Below are 20,241 nucleotides of genomic sequence, written 5' to 3' on the forward strand. Positions count from 1 at the left end.
CTTGGAGTAATCCTGGATTGTAAACTGTCATGGTCAAAACATGTTGCTACAACAGTAGCTAAGATGGGGAAAAGTCTGTCCATAATAAAGCACTGCTCTGCCTTTTTAACAACACTATCAAGAAGGCAGGTCCTATAGGCTCTAGTTTTGTCCCACCTGGACTACTGTTCAGTAGTGTGGTCAGGTGCCACAAAGAGGGAATTACAATTGGCCCAGAACAGGGCAGCACGGCTGGCCCTTAAATGTACACGGAGAGCTAACATGAATAATATGCATGTAAATCTCTCATGGCTCAAAGTGGAGGAGAGATTGACTTCATCACTACTTGTTTTTGTAAGAAGTGTTGACAAGTGGAATTCACTGAGGTGTCTGTTTAAACTACTAGCACACAGCTCGGACACCCATGCATACTCCTGAAGACATGCCACCAAAGGTCTCTTCACGATCCCCAAATTAAGAACAGACTATGGGAGGCGCACTGTACTGCACAGAACCATAGCTACATGGAACTCTTTTCCACATCAGGTACTGATACAAGCAGTAGAATCAGATTTAGAAAACAGATAGAAATACACCTTATGGAACAGCGGGGACTGTGAAGAGACACACACAGGCACACATACACATGATAAGACACACACTTTACACACACGTACACATGGATTTTATATTGTAGATATGTGACAGTAAAGTAGTGGCCTGAGGGAGCACACTTAATGTGTTGTGAAAAGTGTTATAAATGTAATGTCATATTATAATTGTATATAACAGCCTTAATATTGCTGGACCCCAGGAAGAGTATCTGCTGCCTTGGCAGCAGCTAATGGGGATCCTTCATAAATACAAATACAAGAATAATAACCACAGCACAAAGAAAAAGAACAAGCAAATAACTGTTTTAAATTGCATTTATTTAGGTTTCTCCATACAATACATTACTGTACAACGGCACATATTTCTGAAATAACTCTCATTATAAAATAGGGCTTCTACAATCAAGGTACAGTCATAAAATGCTTTCAGGGACAAAAGACGACAACAGCAACAGTAGAACACCTTCATATAAAGCGCAGGAGATTCAGGAAGTGATTTGTTGTCCACAAAGCAGAGATTCAGACCACTCATTTCAGAGTACCTTGCATCCTGCCTAAGACCCGTTTTCTCTTGGTTCTGAACTGAGGAGGTCTAACTGTTGAAAACAAAATATGACCCAACTTGTGCAAAATTCAACCCAAAACCTTGATTTAGGACTGCAAATCAAATTTGGAGAAGCAGCACAAATGTTCTGTACAATCAGAAACTAATATCATAATATCATTGTGTTATTACGTGTTTTTTTTCTGGACATGGTCGAAGGTGGGAACAATCACCAATACACACACGAAAGTGGATACCGTCGAAGCCACAAGTAAATTAGCTTATCATTAACACAGTCAACATCAGTAATGATTGTTCAAAATACCATTAGAGTGGATCTGCAGTCAAGCTGACATAAAGCTATGTGGATCTAAGCGTGTGTGTGTGGGCCAATAGTGGGCCTGTGTCATTTGAAATAAATTACATAGACCTACCAGCTTCAGTGTTAGTTCACTAGTGTTTCAGGTGTGGAATATACATGACATTTGACGTCCAAGCTGTGTATGAGGGAGTATGTGTATAACAAATGAAAAGAGAAAAGATACAACCTGCCATTATATGAAGTGAGAAGCCATTGTCCTTCTTAACAGACATTCAAAGTAGAGAAAGAGAAGATGTGTCTCAAGTCTTGAGGTAAGCAATGTGTTTCAATAGAATGCCCTACTGACAATCATATAGTTACAATCATCTTTTGTACAAACTTCCTGATTCACACACTGAACTGGAACAAGCCCCTCTGCTAAAATAGAACAAAAAACAACAACTTTATGTGTATCTTCACGATCTGAAATGCAGGTTCAGTTATATGACTGACTTTAGGCCATTATTTCAGATTAAAGAGGGGTGGTGAGATTATGGCTACAAAGAGATATTGAGTAGAGCCCTGTTCCTTTAAGGTGGGTTGAAAACACAACACAGACAAAGCATAATATTCAGTCACCTAGCAACACTCACACTGTACACACCTCCAACATTCTATAAGAGTGCAAATTTTGCTGATCAACAAAAACACATACGCTTGGCAAAATAAAGAGCACAAATTCCTTTTTGTTTTTTAAATAGGGGGTATATGTGGAGAGTAATGTGCTTGGAAATAACCCAATAAAACAAGGTAGGCTATGTATAGGAGCTGATAATGTCCACGTTTATAGATGTTTATATCATGTGTATAGATGTGTATACTTTAGAATGAGTTGAATGGGTTTGTGTTGCCTCAAAAGAGATAACCCCTGACACAATGATACATCCAACCTTATGGGCTGCCCTTAGAGGGCAACATGACATCCTCTGGGCGGGGGGGGGTGAATGTACTATAGTAACAGCTTGCACACTCACCGACACTAAAGACTGTAAATGAGACATGACCAAGAGCAACAAGTTCTACAAGGAAGGTAAAACAACAAGGATGCTATCAGATGCTACAGTACTAGTGCTACCTGAACATGCTACTGATTGAGACTGCAGAGCTACGCTCCCCTGCCATACTGTACCATTCCCCACAGACACGCGCACACCCACCCTGAAATGAGGAAGGATTTCCCTCATCATACAACACTATTATTACTGATTATCCATGACAGAGTTGGGATTGCATACGGTACACCTTCTTAGAGAGACACCCTTCACTGTTATCATCACTATAAGCTTATCATTTAAAAGAAATAAATTCACCCAAATCACAAATGTTCCTCATCATAACAATACCACGTTGTCTATGGACACCCTAAGCTTTAGCTCATTCTAGATATCCATGAGATGAGTTAAATGTGTAATTTGTGTGCACTATCCATTTAGTCAGATAACCCACACACAATTGGCTTTTATCTTGCACTGGTCAAACAACTCCAGTTGGATGCTCTATAACGGAATGTATGTAGAAAGCTTCCAGCAGACTTCTTTCACTAGTCAGACTAAACCACCCCACCAACATACTCTGCTACTCCATGGCTAGTCAGCTGGTGGCTTGACTGACCTGTCTAAATGCTCATCTCAAATGAAACCCTTTTTATTATATAATTCACTACTTTTGACCAGAGCAACACAGGACATATGATCGAAAGTATAACTTTATATAGGGACTACTAGGGTATCATTTGAGACAAAGGCTAAAGCCCAGTTCAGATACAACAGCCGACATGAGACGAGATAAAAACGAGCTAATTTTAGAATGTTGTACAACAGCTGACTAAAGAAGGGGCAATCAGATCAAGACGAGAAGTGCAGTTGAGACCGTTTCCACAGTAACGGTGCCTCTTTACAATTACGGGATGAAACTTTGAAACGAAGTTGCCACTTGTTGTAGCAAACGAGTGTCATGAAATACAAGCACCAGAAACAGTGTACATTTTGTGACTTGTCAGATAAATACTGTATCAGCAAGCAAGGCTAGCTATGTGCAGCAAAATAGCTAGCTAATTGTCTGCTTGGCTAGCTAGCTGCTTGGCTGAACACAGAACGTTAGCACACGTTTCTCTGATTGGCTATAATGGATCAGTCTCGTCGAAAGAGTTTAGCTAAAGATTTGACATGTTGAATCTTGGAAACTCCAGCCAACGACATGAGACGTTCTAAAACTACTCCGTTCATATCAAACAAACTTAGTTATAAAACCCCTTAAAGGTAGGCTCAGCATTATGATGCAGAAAGTAAACAGTATAGTGGGTAAATTTCCGCAACAACTTGAAGCATGAGGGTCAACTTCTCCGCTGTTTTGGTCCTGTGGCTACCACGCGCCAAGAGCCTGAAGCAAACCCGTGCGCATGCGCAGATACTGTGTGCGGCTGTGAGAGAGCTTAGTCTTGCATCTCAATATCTGCGTTGCTGCTCGTGGCAATGTCATTTCGCAGAATTTACCTTAAAGACAGTTGCGTTGCGTCGCGTCTCATATTATGTATCTGAACTGGGCTTAACAATTCTAACCCTCATCCTGAGTTTCTTAGCAGAAGAAGTTCCTTTCACTTTTATAAATATCATCAATTGCTATATCCATATAATATCATTTTCATATACAGTATAATTTCATCTATTTTCATGACAGATATCCCTTTGGAAAGGACTAAAATAGTTTTTAAATTATTAAAAAATATATCCCCCATACAATAGGGGGGCTCTGGGCCTATTCAACCTGCACTGGGAGATGGAGACAATAACCATCCGAGCCCACAGACCCACCACACACAATAGCCTGACTACACACACAAACACATTGCTCACTGTTCCAACTCCCTATAAGCCAACACACACCTTTACCTTCATACCCAGCACACACACACACACAAAAACACACCCAGGCTTGGTTTTGCTGACAGTAGAAAACAGACATACACACTATGGCTTTCCAGAACTCTCCTGGGGCCGTATAGACAGATCAGTGCCCTGGGGTTTGGCAGCTACTGATTTGGCCTCAATAAACCAAGGGTGGGCAGTCTTACTCTGCAGGCTTTGGCTCCGGCCAAGCTATAACACACCTGATTCGACTTTTCGAAGCCTTGATTAAAGACTATGATTGGATGATTAGTAGAAGAATCAGGTGCGTTACTGCTTGGCTGGAGCAAAAGCCTGCACTGACAGTCCTTGTTGGGTAAAATTGCCTGTCCCTGCACTAGACCCAGAGAAAACGCTAATACTTTCTCTTTAATGACATCTTCTATTCATCCATCAGTCCCATGTCTGTGATTTAGTGTTAACTGACCGCCACACCGTCATGTACTTCTGTTGGGAGAAAAGTGATCCCATACAAACTGATCTGAGAGCAGCTTTACAGCATCAATGGGTATGTACCACAAGTAGTGGGGTCAGGGCTTGGTGGGGTTCTCATTCTCTTTCTGTCTCTCACACACACACTAACACACACACACTCTCTTTCCAGCTCAGACTAGTCTAGCCGTACTCACATACAGTCTCTCACTCTCAGTCTCTCTCTAGCTCTCCCTCTGTCCCAGAGTGTCAGATGAGCCTGGCCTCTCCCTCCATGTCTGGTGTCAGCTCACACACTCCAGTGAAGTGCATCTCCTTGCCCCTGGTTCCCTCAGACCTGGCCCCTCTCTCCCCCAGGTAGGGTGAGGGTTGCTGGGCCGTGGGGTCTGGGGAGGCCCGGGGGGCGCCACCCGACCTCCTCTCCCTCAGGAAGACGTCAAGCCGACGCAGCATCTGCTTGGGGTTCTTTTTGGCAAACAGTTCCACTTCTAGAGGGGAGCAGAGACACAGTGGATGTCAAGGATGTGATTGTGTTACAAAGGGATGTTGTTAATAATGACATGATACTCTGCTGAAACAACTGGGCTTGGTTAAGCCTGGGGTAAAAACCAAGAGAGTTACCTTTGAGGACAAAGCCAGAGTCAGAGATAGTCTTCTGCTGGCTCTTCCAAAGCTGGTAGAGGTGCAGGAACGTGGCAACATAGAACTCATTCAACACCCCCACTACCTGCTGCCGACGGTTACATTCCCTGGAGGACCACACACACAAAAGTGAGGACATCTTGTAAGCAAGTGACTAGGCTCTTGTAAGTAACTGTCAAGCCAATGTGTCGGTCTGTCTCTCTGTCTGTCTGTCGTAGAGGAGTAGGGCCGGACACTTACTTGGAGAGGGACTCTTCTCTGAGTGCATGCAGGGCGATACGGGTCATGTTGATGGACATCACACAGAACGGGAAGTTCTGGAGAAAGATTGGGCAGAAAGAGTAGAAACCAAATGTGGTTTGTAAATAGAAAGACTATTCAAGTAGCCAAGCACACATTTAATAGATTTCCCCACTTGCCTTCACCTGAACAGTTTGTGGCCAGTGTGTGTGTGTGTGTGTGTGTATGTACCTGTGTGGGGTGTTGGGACAGCTTGTAGATGTCTCTGGCTAGAGGCAGAGTCTCAGGGTCCATCACCAGGTACAGGGTGTGCATCAGCCCAAGGAAACCTGTACCACGCAGGTCTGTGGCTGGGTCCATACCTACACACAGACACACTCATAATTTCAGTGTTTTGTTAATTTCTTTATAGCAATATAATTTTATCACACTTTTCATCTCAGTGTGAGAGTGGCATCTAATGAAGCATTGATGCAGAAGATGTCTCTCACCCTGAAAGCCCACGTTCTCCCAGTGTGTGCCGAACCGAGGACAGTCCTGCTTGCTGCCTGTCAGCCTCTTATAGATGGTCTGTAGAACACGCATGTGTACAGCCTGACTGTTATCCAGAGAACCTACAGAGAGGAACACACAAACAATCTGCCTCTTATCGTCTGCAAAACGGCTCTCCCGCTCTCTCATTCAAACACACACACACTTACACTGTGCGATGGCGAAGACCAGGTCCCTCTCCTCCAGTAGTTCTCGGTGAAGTCGCGGCGGGCCGAACAGGAAGTGTGTGATAGCGGCCAGACCCGTCCTACGGATGGTGGGCTGGATGTTCTTCTACAGAGAGAGAGATAAGGGACAAAACGCAAACTGAATTGTTTTTCTCAATGAGACTCTACAATGCAGTCCTAAAACCCCCAGACACAGAGAGACCCACATTCTTACCAGCACCTCGCCAAGGTCTGTGGTCTGGAAGTGCTGTAGCGCCTCATTAAAGGAGATGAGAGGAGTGGGACTGGACTCCTCACTGACCACTGGAGACACACAGGACAATAACACACTTTAACAGACTCGTATACAACCTAGAATGGAGGAGTAATACGTCACAGCTTTCAGGCAGCCAGGGAGTAGGTAGATGTTGCCCCTAACAACCCCTAACAACAACTCACCTGGTTGGATACTCTCTAGAGCCTCCCACTCCTCTCGTGCCTGCTCCACCTCCGCACTCTCTTCTGCAAACACAGACATACACACAGTTGAGAAACAAACCCATCAACACACACACACAGCTAACCTGCAACAACATACACAGGTGAGGAGTAATCGTTCAGCCATGGTGCCACCACCTCTCCAGTTCATTTTCAATCTGAACCACACCTTCTCCCCTTCTTTGCCATGACACCATAATTTCATACCCTGCCCCTCCTCATCTCCCCACCCTCCCACAGCCGGCTACCTCAGTCCCTGAGGGGGGGACCTGCTAAGGTTACCTGGTAGCTAGGATACATGGTTGTTCCTTTGGGAAGAGGGGCCACTGTGTGTAGTGTGTCTTACCTTCAGTCTTGGGTTGCTCTCCTCCTGCAGCCAGGGACCGCAGAAGGCCATTCTGCTTCAGAGCTGAAATCTAGACAAATCACAATAAAATACACTGAGTGTACAAAACATTAATGACACCTGCTCTTTCCATGACATTGACTCACCAGGTGAATGCAGGTGAATCCTGGTGAAAGCTACGATCCCTTATTGATCCCCTATGATCCCTTATTGACTTGTTAAATCCACTTAAATCAGTGTAGATGAAGGGGAGGAGACAGGTTAAAGAAGAATTTTTAAGCCTTGAGACATGGAGGGTGAATGGGTAAGACAAAATATTTAAGTTCCTTTGAACAGGATATGGTAGTAGGTGCCAGGCGCACCAGTTTGTGTCAAGAACTGCAACGCTGCTGGGTTTTTCACTCTGAACAGTTTCCCGTGTGTATCAAGAATGGTCCACCACCCAAAGGACATCCAGCCAACTTGACACAACTGTGGGAAGCATTGGAGTCAACATGGGCCAGCATCCCTGTGGAATGCTTTAGACACCTTAGAGTCCATGCCCCGACAAATTGAGTCTGTTCTGAGGGCAAAAGGGGGGGGGGGGTGCAACTCAATATTAGGAAGGTGTTCCTAATGTTTGGTATACTCAGCGTATCTGTAAACACACCAAACACATAAAAAAAGAAAAGAGAACAACAGTCGGGTCGGTGCCCTTTCCTGTAATGCCTTTGACATGAGGGCCAGTATAGAGCAACTCACTGGCAGAGACTTGAGCAGTGAACTTCCGTTGGCGTGCTCTTTGACACTATGACCTGGTGTCAGTCCATTCATCACCTGGGAATACAGAAACACAACAGGTTACACAATGCAACATAGAACAGCAGGACCAACAAGCTACCAGTCCATACCGATGATAACACGAGAGGTATACAGAAATTCCTGCTAATAAAATCTATGAACGGGAACTCTGGTTGGTTGTTGTACTCACAGGTTTGTGGTTGGAGTGGCCATTGGTTAGCTCCTCTGTCTCTTTACATTCATGGAACACACCATTCAGACCCTGAGAGGAGGAGGGGGACAGAACGAGGCATCATCAGACACACACAAACACAGCCAGAGTGGCATGGAAGGGCAGGAACGTCTCTGTGGAATGAGACGCAGCTGAGGATCAAGTGGTTGTCCTCTCACCTGACCTGGAATGTATTCATTAGTCTGATTCCTTGCAAAATGTTTGGTCTGTTGCAAAATGTTTTGCGACTGAAAATTGTTTCTATTGGACAAATTCAGGTAGGTCCCTCACAGTTTCGTTCCGTTTGTGTCCATTTGGTTCCTATAGTAAACTGTAAATGGTTTCAGTTGCAAAACATTTTGCCACAGACCAAACGTTTTGCAACGGAATCCAACTAATGAATACACCCCTGGCAGGATGGTACAGTGCCAGGGAAGACACAGGCAGACACTGCAGGGAAAGAGAACTGTTAGGCTACATGGTGGTGAAAACCTTTTATTTCCCCATGTGAACACTTTAGAGGGGAAGATGCTTCATTACTTCCTCCTCCACTCACTAACACAATGGGGATTAAAAAAAGAAGGGAGAGATGGAAATTCAGCTAAGAACCACACATTTTAGGGTCAATAGTCAGAAAAACAATCTAATGGATGTGTGTACAGTACCATAAGGTTGTACCTTGAAGCAGATATATATGTTAGTGCAGCAAGTTTCATTGTGCAATCTGATTGAATACCACCACACCCACATTGTCTACACCTGTGATGGTATCACACAGACAGTATACAGGTAATGTGTACAGAACAGACCATAAGGTCAAAATGTTGATTTGGAACTTGACTGATGTCTGTTGACTGATACTGTTCCATTTCATTGTAGATGTTATAGCGGGTGTAGCGAAATGCTACATGCTGATGCGACTGTCAATCACATAGTTTCCACACAGTTTAAACTACTTTAAAAGGTTAGGCTATTCAATGTTAAAACACCTACCTCTGTGTGTGATGTGACACCGCTGTCCTCTTCCATGGCATGAGTGTGTGTGTCTATGTATGTGTGAGTGTGTAATCCCTGTTCTTTAAAGCTTAATTTCTCAGACTGAGGCGGTCAGAAGTGCTTTTGGGAAGACCCCCATGTTGTCTGTTGTGTCCCTTTCCACAACTACTGCTTGTCAAACTTCCCCTTCCTTCCTTCCTTCCTTCCTTCCTCTCTCTCTCGGTCCAGACTAGAGTCAACAGGTTGATCTCACTGAATTCAGTTGTTGTGCATCCTGCCCCATTAGAGGGGCTGCAGGGCTGGGTAAGGACACTGCTGGTCTGGGATGGCCTCTCTCTTTCCCAGCCGCTTCATTGCTTTGACACTCAATGTTGGCACCTCACATCCACGATGTAACAATGTTCAAGCCCAGGTGGGGCGAGTCGAAGTCTTGCAGAGTTGGAGTGGGCCTTCTCCTTGACAGGATCCAACCAATAGGGGGCACTCATGCCATGCTATGTCAAACTGGTTGTCATGGATATCTGCAATTTGGGGCAGAAAAATAAGGTGGGTAACTAGCTAGCTTGCTCACAAATAAAATGTCAAAAGCATAATAATTATTCATGAACCCAAACTGATCAATGGTCTATTTCCAATTATTTTTGGAAAAAGTATCCAAACCAAACTCATTGAATTATTAACTAACGTTAGCTAGCTACAGTACATAGCTAGAACCGTTATCAAGCTGTCAAACTACTAGGCTCACCAAATGGCCAACATATGAGCTGTTCGCTAACGTGATGCCGAAGACCCACTCACAGCCTACACAAAAACTTCAAGGTATAATCTGAAACGTGGTTAATGTTACCGGTACTGACAACATTAGCTAACTACCGGTACGTTAGCAAGCTAGCTACGTGAGCTGATAGGCTACCGCTAGCTAGCTAGTCTAACTTACTGTACATTCAGCTAACATTGATTTTATCGTCAGGTCAATTTAGTCCATACCCAGCCCTGCAGCACCTCTAGCTCGCTAGTGGCTAGCTATCTACATCATGAATGCATTTTTTTATTTGCATAACATTTGTGCGAAGAAGACAGTAAACACCAGTGGCTCAGAAGAACTGTCATCCAGCAAGCTAACATTAGCTAGCTAACTCTAAATGTTAGCTAAATTAGCCCAGCTAGCAAGCTAAATATTTTTTCACAAGCCAACCACTAGGTTAACTACTGGCCTACTGGAGACTATCAAAACATTTTCGGATTTTTTTGACTTCGCTCTGTTTCTTAAATATTCATCTCACAGCAGCAATTATCTATATAATATTTAAAAATCGTTTAATGCAGTTTATTTTACCTCAGTTTCTCTCCCTCCAATCTCAGTTTCCCTTCCCCCTTTCCACAGTTAACGTCAAGTGCATTCTGGGAATTGTGGTTTCCTGCCCTGCCTAACTTGCCTGCGCTGGACGGTTCGTTTTCGATTACGTCATGGCTAAAGCAAAACCAGGGATACATTTCCCAGAATGGATCTTGATTGTACTGGACACTGCAAATCGGTGGTATAGTAAACTGTTTATGGTAATATAAAAACGTATATAACCATAATGCACCTATCCTGTAAAGTGGCCTGATATAATGGTGTGTGTGTGTGCGTGTGCGCTGAGGCCATGGTTGTGATAGGATGCTGTACAGGTCAGAGGAGGTCAGAATGATGTGACCTTACTCACTGTACTCTATACTTCTGTTGACGTGAAGTAGAAAAATAATATGTTTACGACTCTAATTTCATATCTTCATGGTCCATCCCTCAAACCCCCAAAGACATCTGGCATTTAACACAAACTGACATATTTCACCACTCTGCATTGGTTTCCTATTGGCACAGATCTAGAGTCAGGTTAACCACACCCAATCACAAAACTGTCCAGCACCTGGACCAGGGCACATTTTATTCGTTGGCTGACTGCATATTCACATGCTCTTCCGCTTTTAAATTTTGAGGGGGAAAAAATACCTAAAATGAGAAGTTAAACATTTTGCCAAAACATTACGATTAGCTCTACATGCGGTTAGTTCACCAATGTGTTTACAGTTATCCAATGGTGAAGGGGAAACACTGGTAGGAAAGCAGTTATTCCTGGTGACTGGCTGTCCCTGGCTGTGTGGTCAGCTCGGAGAGCTCGACATGGACATGTACTCTGAGAAATAACAGTTCTCTGACCAGATCTCCCCGGGCACACCACCTATGTAAACCTTTGACATCATTGTGGTAGAACATGGGTGGGCTGGGGTGACGTACAGTTGGTAGTTAGACTGGGACTCTCCATCCCAGCCAGCATCAGGGTTAGCCGGCCTGGCGGCCACAGAGAAACAGACTGGGGCATGGGGACTACATTACAGTCGAGGACATGGTGTATGCATTTTCAAAAGAGGGAATTGAACCATGGTTGTCATCTTAGTCAAGTATTGTATTTGATATTCAGATTGTTTGTTTTGTCTATTTTGTTTGGTTACTTCACTTATCTTCACTTTATGGCTGTGTTTTGAGGCCCCGTGTAGCTAAGTTGGTAGAGCATGGCGTTTGCAACGCCAGGGTTGTGGGTTCGATTCCCACAGGGGGCCAGTAAGAAAATGTATGCACTCACTAACTGTAAGTCGCTCTGGATAAGAGCGCCTGCTAAATGACTAAAATGTAAATGTTATAAATTCCCTTCCCCCTTAACATATGTTTGTGATCGTGTCTCTTATCCACTTCCCATGTATTAAGTGAACTGTATAGACCAAGGCCATGGAGTGGCTTGAACACTTATTCTACTGTAAAGGATTTAATGCAAACGTCAATTATTATGCCTCAGAACACGGTTCCAATACATTTATTTCTGCATAACAGAAACCCACCCTCTTAACTATTCACAATCCTCAGAAAATCTGTGTATGCAACAGCCAACATTGTTGCTATGAGCTTAATTGCCTAAGAAGCGCAGGGTAAAATGTTTACAATTTATAGTTTAAACAGCTGCCAAGAATATACCAATGTTAGGTATGACAGTCACCACAGGAGGTTGGTGGTACCTTAATTGGGGAGGACAGGCAAGTGGTAATGGCTGGAGTGGAATTAGTGGAATGGTATCAAATACATGGTTTCCATGTGTTTGATGCCATTCCATTTACTCAGTTCCAGCAATTATTATGAGCCGTCCTCCCCTCAGCAGCCTCCACTGACAGTCACTGCTCTGTAATTCACATGTTCGATTTAGCTCATTACTTCAATGTTAGCTGTTACTCAAATTCAGAAAATTTATTTTACCAATAAAATGTATATCTTCAGCCAAATGAAATTATTTTGTCTACCTTACTCTCACAGATTTTGATTTAGGCAAGTGCGGCATGCTGTGCTGTGACGTGTGCAATTAAAAAGACTGCATCTGTAATCCTAGAAGACGCTGACTTGTATTAACGAAAAAACCTGTCTCTCTGACAAATATGACACCCCCTTTTCCCCCCTGAAACCCATTTTCCCTTACAGCGTACACCATATCCTAGAAAAGTACAAAACCTTCTGGAACAATTACAACTATAAATCATAGGAAAATGTTACAAGGACAATAACAGAGGGCAGACTTCCCCTTTGGCGTGAGTTGTGCTGTTGACTTCATCCCAGGGAATGTACTGCAGGCCCAGGCCAAGGCTCACAGTGCTGCAGAGTCCTTCACACACATGTGAATGGTCAAACACCTGCTTGCCTTGGCAAACACAACAGCCAAATCCATCTTAGACAGGAAAACATTTTTATGAGCTAAACTTTGTGGTTAAAAAATACCTTTTGAATTCCTCCCCCCAGTTGAAATGGAATATTTACGTAATGATTGTGAGGACTTGAGATGGTTCGCTTAGTTGGCTTGAGTTTTTCTGTGATGTTATTGTCATATTTGGTTGTATTAGTTTTATGTTAGATGTGTTCAGATGTGTAATAATTTGGTATTTTCCAATTGAGGCATATTAAATGATTTTATGACTGACGATATATAAATCTTGATAAAGTTTGATTGGTATGCCAAAAATGTTTGATTTGTAAGTGCTTTGCCACATTTTGTCAAGTGAGACATTTTACAATTCTCAAGATGTATTTAAATAATAGTAATAGAAGAATGATCCTTGTACATTTTAATGATGTTGAAATCATTTATTCACTTGGCAGTCATCCTAACCAAGTGTAATGCAATGATATTGTTTTACAATAAATATAATATTGAAATAAAAGTGCAAATTTCACATTGAGGGTGCAATGACAATGTAATTACCAGTGCTATGGCTGGATAAAAAGTGACTTGGGTGGATACTGTGCCATAGAGACACTATACAGACTTGTGGGAATGTTTGTATGTTTTGAGAAGATGGTGTGTGCTGTGTGAAGGGGGCTCACCGGGTGCATCTAGTCTTAAGCATCCTCTCCTAGGGCTGTGTTTACACAGGCAGACAAATTCTGAACTTTCTTTTCACAAATTGGTCTTTCGACCAATCAGATCAGCTCTAAAAAATAGCTGATGTGAAAAGATCTGATGTGATTGGTCAAAGACCAATTAGAGCGGAAAATATCAAAATTGGGCTGCCTGTGTAAACGCAGCCCTAGTCTCTCCACTTCATCTGGACTGGTGTGTGAACAGATTAGGTGTATATGAGAGAAGGAAAGGACATGAGGAGAGTAAGCCACTTTAGACTATTAATGCATCCAGAGTTGCATCCAAGGTTTCACTCAATTGTACTGAAATTCTGTCCTAATAACTCAAAAGAGTAGTTAGAATTTGGCCCATTTGTCCTGATTCTCTTGGAGTGCCTTTGGTGGAGGAAGTGGCAACGATGACTGGGCGGAGCTGTCCATTTGGTGGCCTGTCATTGGTGTACTCACTAATCGAAAGGTCAAAGGGCATGGTATCAGCAGGCTGGTGCCATCTCCATGGAAACACTGTTGTCAGCCATCCTCTGCCTCAGGTGGTTGGCAAAGTCCACCTGCGTCTGAGAGAGCACTTTGTTTATGATGGTCTTTGGGATCCAACCCTGTGAGGGAGCGAGACAGGGTAAAACAGGAAGAGAGAACATGATGAGAAACAACAATTAAGTGTCCTCAATACAACCATCATCAACCATAACCTTAGGCAGTGATCAATAGCATCTGATTACAACAACACAGGTGTGTCACATTGAACAGAAATCCCTCACTATGATTAAAGGCCAAACAATATCTATGGGACCATTAGTTCCAGAAAGGATCTTCTGATCTTCTTGACACTAACCAGTTAGGCTTCAAGACGGGTCACTCAACCGAGACTGCACTTCTCTATGTCATGGAGGCTCTCTGCACTGCCAAAGCTGTCTCTCTCTCCTCTGTTCTCATCCTCCTAGATCTATCCGTTGCATTCAACACCGTGAACCATCAGATCCTCCTCTCCACCCTCTCAGGGCTGGGCATCTCAGACTCTGCACATTTTCGTATTGCATCCTACCTGGCAGGCCGCTCCTACCAGGTGACGTGGAGAGGATCTGTGTCTGGGTCACTACTGGTGTCCCACAGGGCTCGGTTCTAGGCCCTCACCTCTTCTCTCTATACACCAAGTCACTAGGCTACGTCATATCCTCACATGGTCTCTCCTATCATTGCTTTGCGGATGACACTCAACTACCTTTCTCCTTCCCCCCTTCTGAAACCCAGGTGGCAACACGCATCTCTGCGTGCCTGGCAGATATCTCAACTTGGATGTTAGCCCACCACCTCAAGCTCTACCTCGACAAGACGGAACTGCTCTTCCTCCCGGGGAAGTCCTGCCCGCTCAACAACCCCTCTATCACGGTTGACCACTCCACAGTGTCGCCCTCCCAGAGTGCAAAGAACCTTGGCGTGACCCTGGACAATACCCTGTTGTTCTCTGCAAACATCAAAGCAGTGACCTGCTCCTGCAGGTACACGCTCTACAACAACCGTAGAGTACAACCCTATCTCACACAGGAAGTGGCGCAGGTCCTAATCCAGGCACTTGTCTTCTCCCTTCTGGACTACTGCAACTCGCTGTTGGCTGGGCTCCCCACTTGTGCCATCAAACCCCTGCAACTTATCCAGAACACTGCAGCCCACCTGGTGTTCAACCTTCCCAAGTTCTCTCATGTCACTCCGCTCCTCCGCACACTCTACTAGCTTCCAGTCGAAGCTCGCTTCCAATACAAGACCATGGTGCTTACCTACGGAACAGCAAAAGGAATTGCCCCTCCCTACCTTCAGGCTATGCTCAAACCCTACACCCCAACCAGAGGACTCTGTTCTGCCACCTCAGGTCTCTTGGCCCTCCCACCCCTACGGGAGGGCAGCTCCCGCTCAGCCCAGTCCAAGCTCTTCTCTGTCCTGGCACCCCAATGGTGGAACCAGCTTCCCCCCTGAAGCTAGGACAGCAGAGTCCCTGCCCATCTTCTGAAAACATCTGAAACCCTACCTCTTCAAACAGTATCTTAAATAATCCTCCTCCTCACCTCGACCCCCACCCCCAGCACTCACACTCTACTGATAGCTACTTTATTGAGGAAAAACACTTTCTATGCCTGTGATATGTGGTTGTCCCACCTAGCTATCTTAAGATTAATGCACTAACTGTAAGTCGCTCTGGATAAGAGCATCTGCTAAATTACTAAAATGTAAAATGATGAAACCAGATAGCAACAGTTGTATCTGTCTGACCCTAGTGATAAACGGCAGGTTAATGGCCTCCTTACCTTTAAATCTATGCTTAACAACCAGGTGAACTTGGTCTTGTTGGGGTCATCAGCACTGGGCCGCATTACTATACATGTGGGTCCGTTCTCCGCCCTGAAAAAGTCAACAATACGGTGTAGAACATTCATGTTAGCATATGTTGGAGTCCAACACAATATTCAAAATGTTATTTTTTATATTATGTATTGTTAGTGATTTATAATCTCCATCCATCTTTCCATCCATCCCTTGAGTATAAACTAGCCCACCTAACAACTCCCCTCTGTTCGGGCATGGTGGGGTGCTGAGTGGACATGCCAGCCAGGAAGCACGTGGACCCCCGGCGCTTGGCACAGCGAACACTAACGAAGTCCCGCGGCCCCACCACGTTACCAGGCGTGGGTCCCGACACCTCGTGGGTCACCATGGTCTCCTGACCTATCTTCTGAAGGATCTAAAGGGGGGAGGAGAGGAAGAAAAAGGGAGGAAGAGAGAGGGAAAGATAGAGAGAAAAGGAAGGAGAAAAGGAGAGGAGAGAGTCAGAAACCTCTGTATATTCTTCAATGCGAGAATGCACATGGGAACAAAACAACCCACAGTATGCGACTTCTAGTCAATCCATGCAATCAGTGTACACATGAGCCAATTCCTCTTAATGTTTTGTATTGTTGTTGCGTTCTACATGCCATTTAGCAGACCCTTTTATCCAAAGCGACTTACAGTGTAGTGCGTGCCTTGTTTATAAAGTTGATTGGAAAACGTTGATTGTCCCACCTTGACCTCTTTGACGTTAGGGTTCCAGTCTCCCATTTGCTCCATGTTGCCCACCAGCTCCACAAAGAGGTTATCAGAGCGCTGGTCCAACAGCACCTCCAGCTTAAACACCTTCCCCACGTCAGGTAACACCTTACTCAGCACCTTGTCGCCATTCGCCTGAGATCATAGGTCCAGATAATTAAAACTCATAGTTCTGCAAGAATAAACAACAACCTTAAACAACAACCGTTATATTGCAATTCAAAACAGATAAAGGTCTGTAATTACTACATTGAATAGGTGATGAAGGGAATTTCAGTGTGCCAGCCCTCCTGTCTTTGGTACTCTATCTCTATACTCACAGCAGTGATCTCAGTGGTCCATCCATCCTGATCGCCGAGGATGATGATAGACTTCTGCAGCGCCTCCTCTCCCTGCTTCACATATGACACCTCCGCCTCATTGTAGCCCTGCTCCTCCTCGATCCGCGAGCCTGGAGCACAGCACAGATAGAAAACAACATTATCAGTAGAATTAGAAGAAAGGACTTTCCTTTTGGGTATTTGTGAATGAAAGAAAGAAAAACAAGTAAGAAGTGTGTTCTGAGTGGAGGGTGTGGACTTACTGAGCAGTGAGCTCCTGCGGCGGACATGGCTGATCCAGCTGCTAGGGTTGGGGCCTGCTAGCATGTTCAACTCATGGTGAATGGCCACCATCGCATTCTTCCTCAAACCTGGGACAAGAAGAATGGGAGAAAAAGTAGATAAGAACAGTTTGTAAAAAGCAGTAGAGGAATCTACAATACATTAAATTGTTAGTACAAAAGTCAGTACAATTAAAACATCTTTAGTACCATCAAAACAATTTGTATATTATTGTTATACCAAACCATTACATACAGTTTTTGTGAGCTAACGATTTACAACTGAAAATTAGAGTTTCAGAACACACCATGGCCACAGGGCCACAGGGCTATGAAACACTAGAGAATCATTCACAAACTCTCTCTCACTAACCTGTCATGTTCCTCATATGTCTGTAGGAGATGCCAGCGCACAGTTTGAAAGTTGCAGGCAACATTTTGTATCAATTTAGTGTTAAGTTTAGCTTCTGAGTGAAATAGATAATGCTAAAATATAAAAGATATAAATCAGAGGACCCGTTTAGATTGTCAATCTTGTTCTTGGTATTTCAAAGAGAGAAATAGAGAATCATAGAACTGTAAAACAGAGAGCACCAGTATCGTTGTGTTGTCAAGAGGATTTGAGATTCTGTCTGTGGGAGTTGCCGTATGTGTGTCTATATAAGCGTGGAGCAAGGCCGTGATGCTGTCACCTCGGAGATAAACACACACATCATCCCGCCGATCTAACGACCCTGTGGCCAAGGATACCTCTTGGACAAGCTGAGAATGTCTCCAAGCTCTTATAAACATTGTGTCAGATAACGTCCAGTGCTCAGGCCCACTATACCACACACACATACACACACACACACACACACACACACACACACACACACACAGTCCCTCAGACATACAGACAGACTGACAGACAGACAGACACATGCCAGTCAGTGTAGTAGGACCAGTAACAGTCACATCCGCTCACACTCCCAAGGTCCCTCACAGCCAAATCACAGGAATGTATGAAATAAACAGTGTTTACTGGATGTTTGCTGGACAGAATATTCTGCCAACAGTATGTGTTGAAACCACCTTTATGGTGAGTATGATCCCATCTTTAACAATATGATATGATCTAAGCAGCGCATGGTGCTCTGACACTAAGAGATATTGGACATCTTCAACTTGGTGGAAGTTGACTCTATCCTCATACAGTGGTCATTCCACCAATTATGTGCCTTTTGAGTAGTTTAACCTGGTGGTAAAAAACGTTGTATATATACATTCATCAAAACTAAATATTATACTGTCAAAATTGCGAATACATTCATCAAAAGAACACGACTGTCTGCAAAAATACTAACACAAACATACATATCTTTTGAGTCTAAGCTGACAAAAAGACCGTCTGTCTTTAAAAAAATCCCAGTAGATCAATACATTTTCTTTGCAGTCACCAAATCACTATCAAAAGGTGCAGAATTTTGGGCTATTACTCTCCTTTTATGCATATTTTCCTTAAACAATGTCATACACATCAAATCAAATATTATTCCTGTTCAAAAAGAAAATGGAAAATAAGCACATTGTGTGCAGAATTCATTCACTGGTATCATCACAATCCAATTCTATGTATTCAGTCCATAGGCTGGTCTGCTTACAGGTTTGTAGTTTTCCATCGGCAAGTAGAAACACAATCCCGAATAGAAATAAGCAAAGGTGAATACAGTGGAGGAACACAACTGATATGAATTTATAGGCCTCAATCCACACCAAAGCAAAGCTATGTAATGGAAGGTCACAATGTTGGAGATGATGACTTAGAAGTAAACTAAGGTTACATAATTAATTTCATTTCATTCTCTGCATCTCTGCATGTCCACAATGGTGTAAGATCATAAAAATGAGACAGTCTCGTTACCTAGATCTGTACCTATATTGTACCTTACTACTGATAAAAACAATTACAATGTGCAGTAGTATTTACTGATTGCCAGAAACAGTGAACACGTTTGCAACCTTTTCTCTTCACGTGTTGATATTCTGTGAACAAAACACTTTACAATAAATGTTGTATTCATTGATGACGATTGTATTTAAAGTTTTGCAAAAGTGGGTCTAAGATATGCAATCCAGGTACAAAGGCAAGAACATTCTGCTGATGTATTTAAGCATTTGATCATTGTTGTTCTGCTATAGGAACATTTATCCACAGTTCCAAAAAATGCTTTACGCAATTGAGAAAAACTGTAATAAAATCCATGTTTTCCCATTTCAAGAGGTTAAATAAATAGAAAGACTATAGTAAGTACCTATTAGCTACCAAATAAAGTAACAGGGTTGACCGTAATAGGGTTGACTACTTCATCTTAAATCATCCATAAATCTTGGAATGGAAGCTTGTTGTGTGCAACAGGGAGGGGCAATTGAATGTTAAATAATTCCTAGCCTGTCTAGCTATGAGTAGCAGGTTTGACTTGCTTGACCTGCTCAGTTTTCCACCACAAACACAAAAAGATTGCCAAAAAGAGTAGAACCAGTTCACCTGCTTTTACAATATGATTTGACGATTAGATGTTCATTGAATAAAAAAAAAAGGAAGTTTCACCATATTAAAACGAGAGTTCAATTCACGTAACAGGGTTGACCTGTTACGTGAGGGAAAGTTTTTTTATTTCTTAAAATTAATCACATGACCATCATATAATTGGCATATACATTACTCTTACTGAATTTCCACGTGGGCGAGGATATTGGAAATGTAATCAAATCCTATTGGATGATAACTTGTTTCTAACTAGGACAGAGGAATTCATAACTGAATTTTTCCGACATAACATAGGTACAGCAAATCCCCTTATTGTATGGGACACTTTTAAATGTGCCTTTAGAGGCCATGCA

General features: G+C 43.3%; 2 protein-coding genes across 3 annotated transcripts; both read right to left on the reverse strand.

Annotated features, from left to right (window-relative positions):
• Positions 1-894: 894 nt before the first annotated feature.
• On the reverse strand, positions 895-10,639 carry LOC121585094 (ELMO domain-containing protein 3). Of its 2 annotated transcripts, XM_041901450.2 has the most exons (13): positions 10,581-10,639; positions 9,242-9,765; positions 8,228-8,299; positions 7,999-8,073; positions 7,258-7,327; positions 6,873-6,935; positions 6,649-6,737; positions 6,417-6,540; positions 6,207-6,329; positions 5,947-6,077; positions 5,716-5,792; positions 5,455-5,582; positions 895-5,321 (listed from the first exon to the last, which is right to left on the reverse strand). In XM_041901450.2, exons 2-13 carry the CDS (start codon positions 9,275-9,277, stop codon positions 5,083-5,085), a joined length of 1,227 nt encoding a protein of 408 aa, XP_041757384.1. In that variant the 5' UTR covers positions 9,278-9,765; positions 10,581-10,639; the 3' UTR covers positions 895-5,082. The 2 variants fall into 2 exon arrangements, with proteins under 2 accessions (XP_041757384.1, XP_041757385.1); XM_041901451.2 differs by lacking the exon at positions 9,242-9,765 and having other exon boundaries at positions 10,581-10,618.
• Positions 10,640-13,397: 2,758 nt separating this feature from the next.
• Positions 13,398-17,974, reverse strand: LOC121584223 (steroidogenic acute regulatory protein, mitochondrial). The gene is made up of 7 exons (XM_041900051.1): positions 17,732-17,974; positions 17,341-17,448; positions 17,078-17,208; positions 16,734-16,892; positions 16,229-16,413; positions 15,980-16,073; positions 13,398-14,278 (listed from the first exon to the last, which is right to left on the reverse strand). The coding sequence occupies exons 1-7, from the start codon at positions 17,793-17,795 to the stop codon at positions 14,156-14,158; spliced, it is 864 nt and encodes a 287-aa protein (XP_041755985.1). The 5' UTR covers positions 17,796-17,974; the 3' UTR covers positions 13,398-14,155.
• Between the last annotated feature and the right edge of the window lie 2,267 nt (positions 17,975-20,241).

The sequence above is a fragment of the Coregonus clupeaformis genome, chromosome 16, assembly GCF_020615455.1.
Source record: "Coregonus clupeaformis isolate EN_2021a chromosome 16, ASM2061545v1, whole genome shotgun sequence".
Lineage (NCBI taxonomy): Eukaryota > Metazoa > Chordata > Actinopteri > Salmoniformes > Salmonidae > Coregonus > Coregonus clupeaformis.

Bases quoted from the DNA above. Each gene is read 5' to 3' on its own strand.
- LOC121585094 (XM_041901450.2), bottom strand. From the start codon at position 9,277: ATGGAAGAGGACAGCGGTGTCACATCACACACAGAG. The intron at 7,328-7,998 runs GTGAGTTGCTCT...TGATTTGTCTAG, and splicing joins CACTGCTCAAGTCTCTGCCA to ATTTCAGCTCTGAAGCAGAA. The intron at 5,322-5,454 runs GTAACTCTCTTG...GCTCCCCTCTAG, and splicing joins CTCTGGCTTTGTCCTCAAAG to AAGTGGAACTGTTTGCCAAA.
- LOC121584223 (XM_041900051.1), bottom strand. From the start codon at position 17,795: ATGTTGCCTGCAACTTTCAAACTGTGCGCTGGCATCTCCTACAGACAT. The intron at 17,209-17,340 runs GTAAGTCCACAC...GCTGTGCTCCAG, and splicing joins CCGCAGGAGCTCACTGCTCA to GCTCGCGGATCGAGGAGGAG. The intron at 16,074-16,228 runs GTGGGCTAGTTT...TGACTTTTTCAG, and splicing joins GAACAGAGGGGAGTTGTTAG to GGCGGAGAACGGACCCACAT.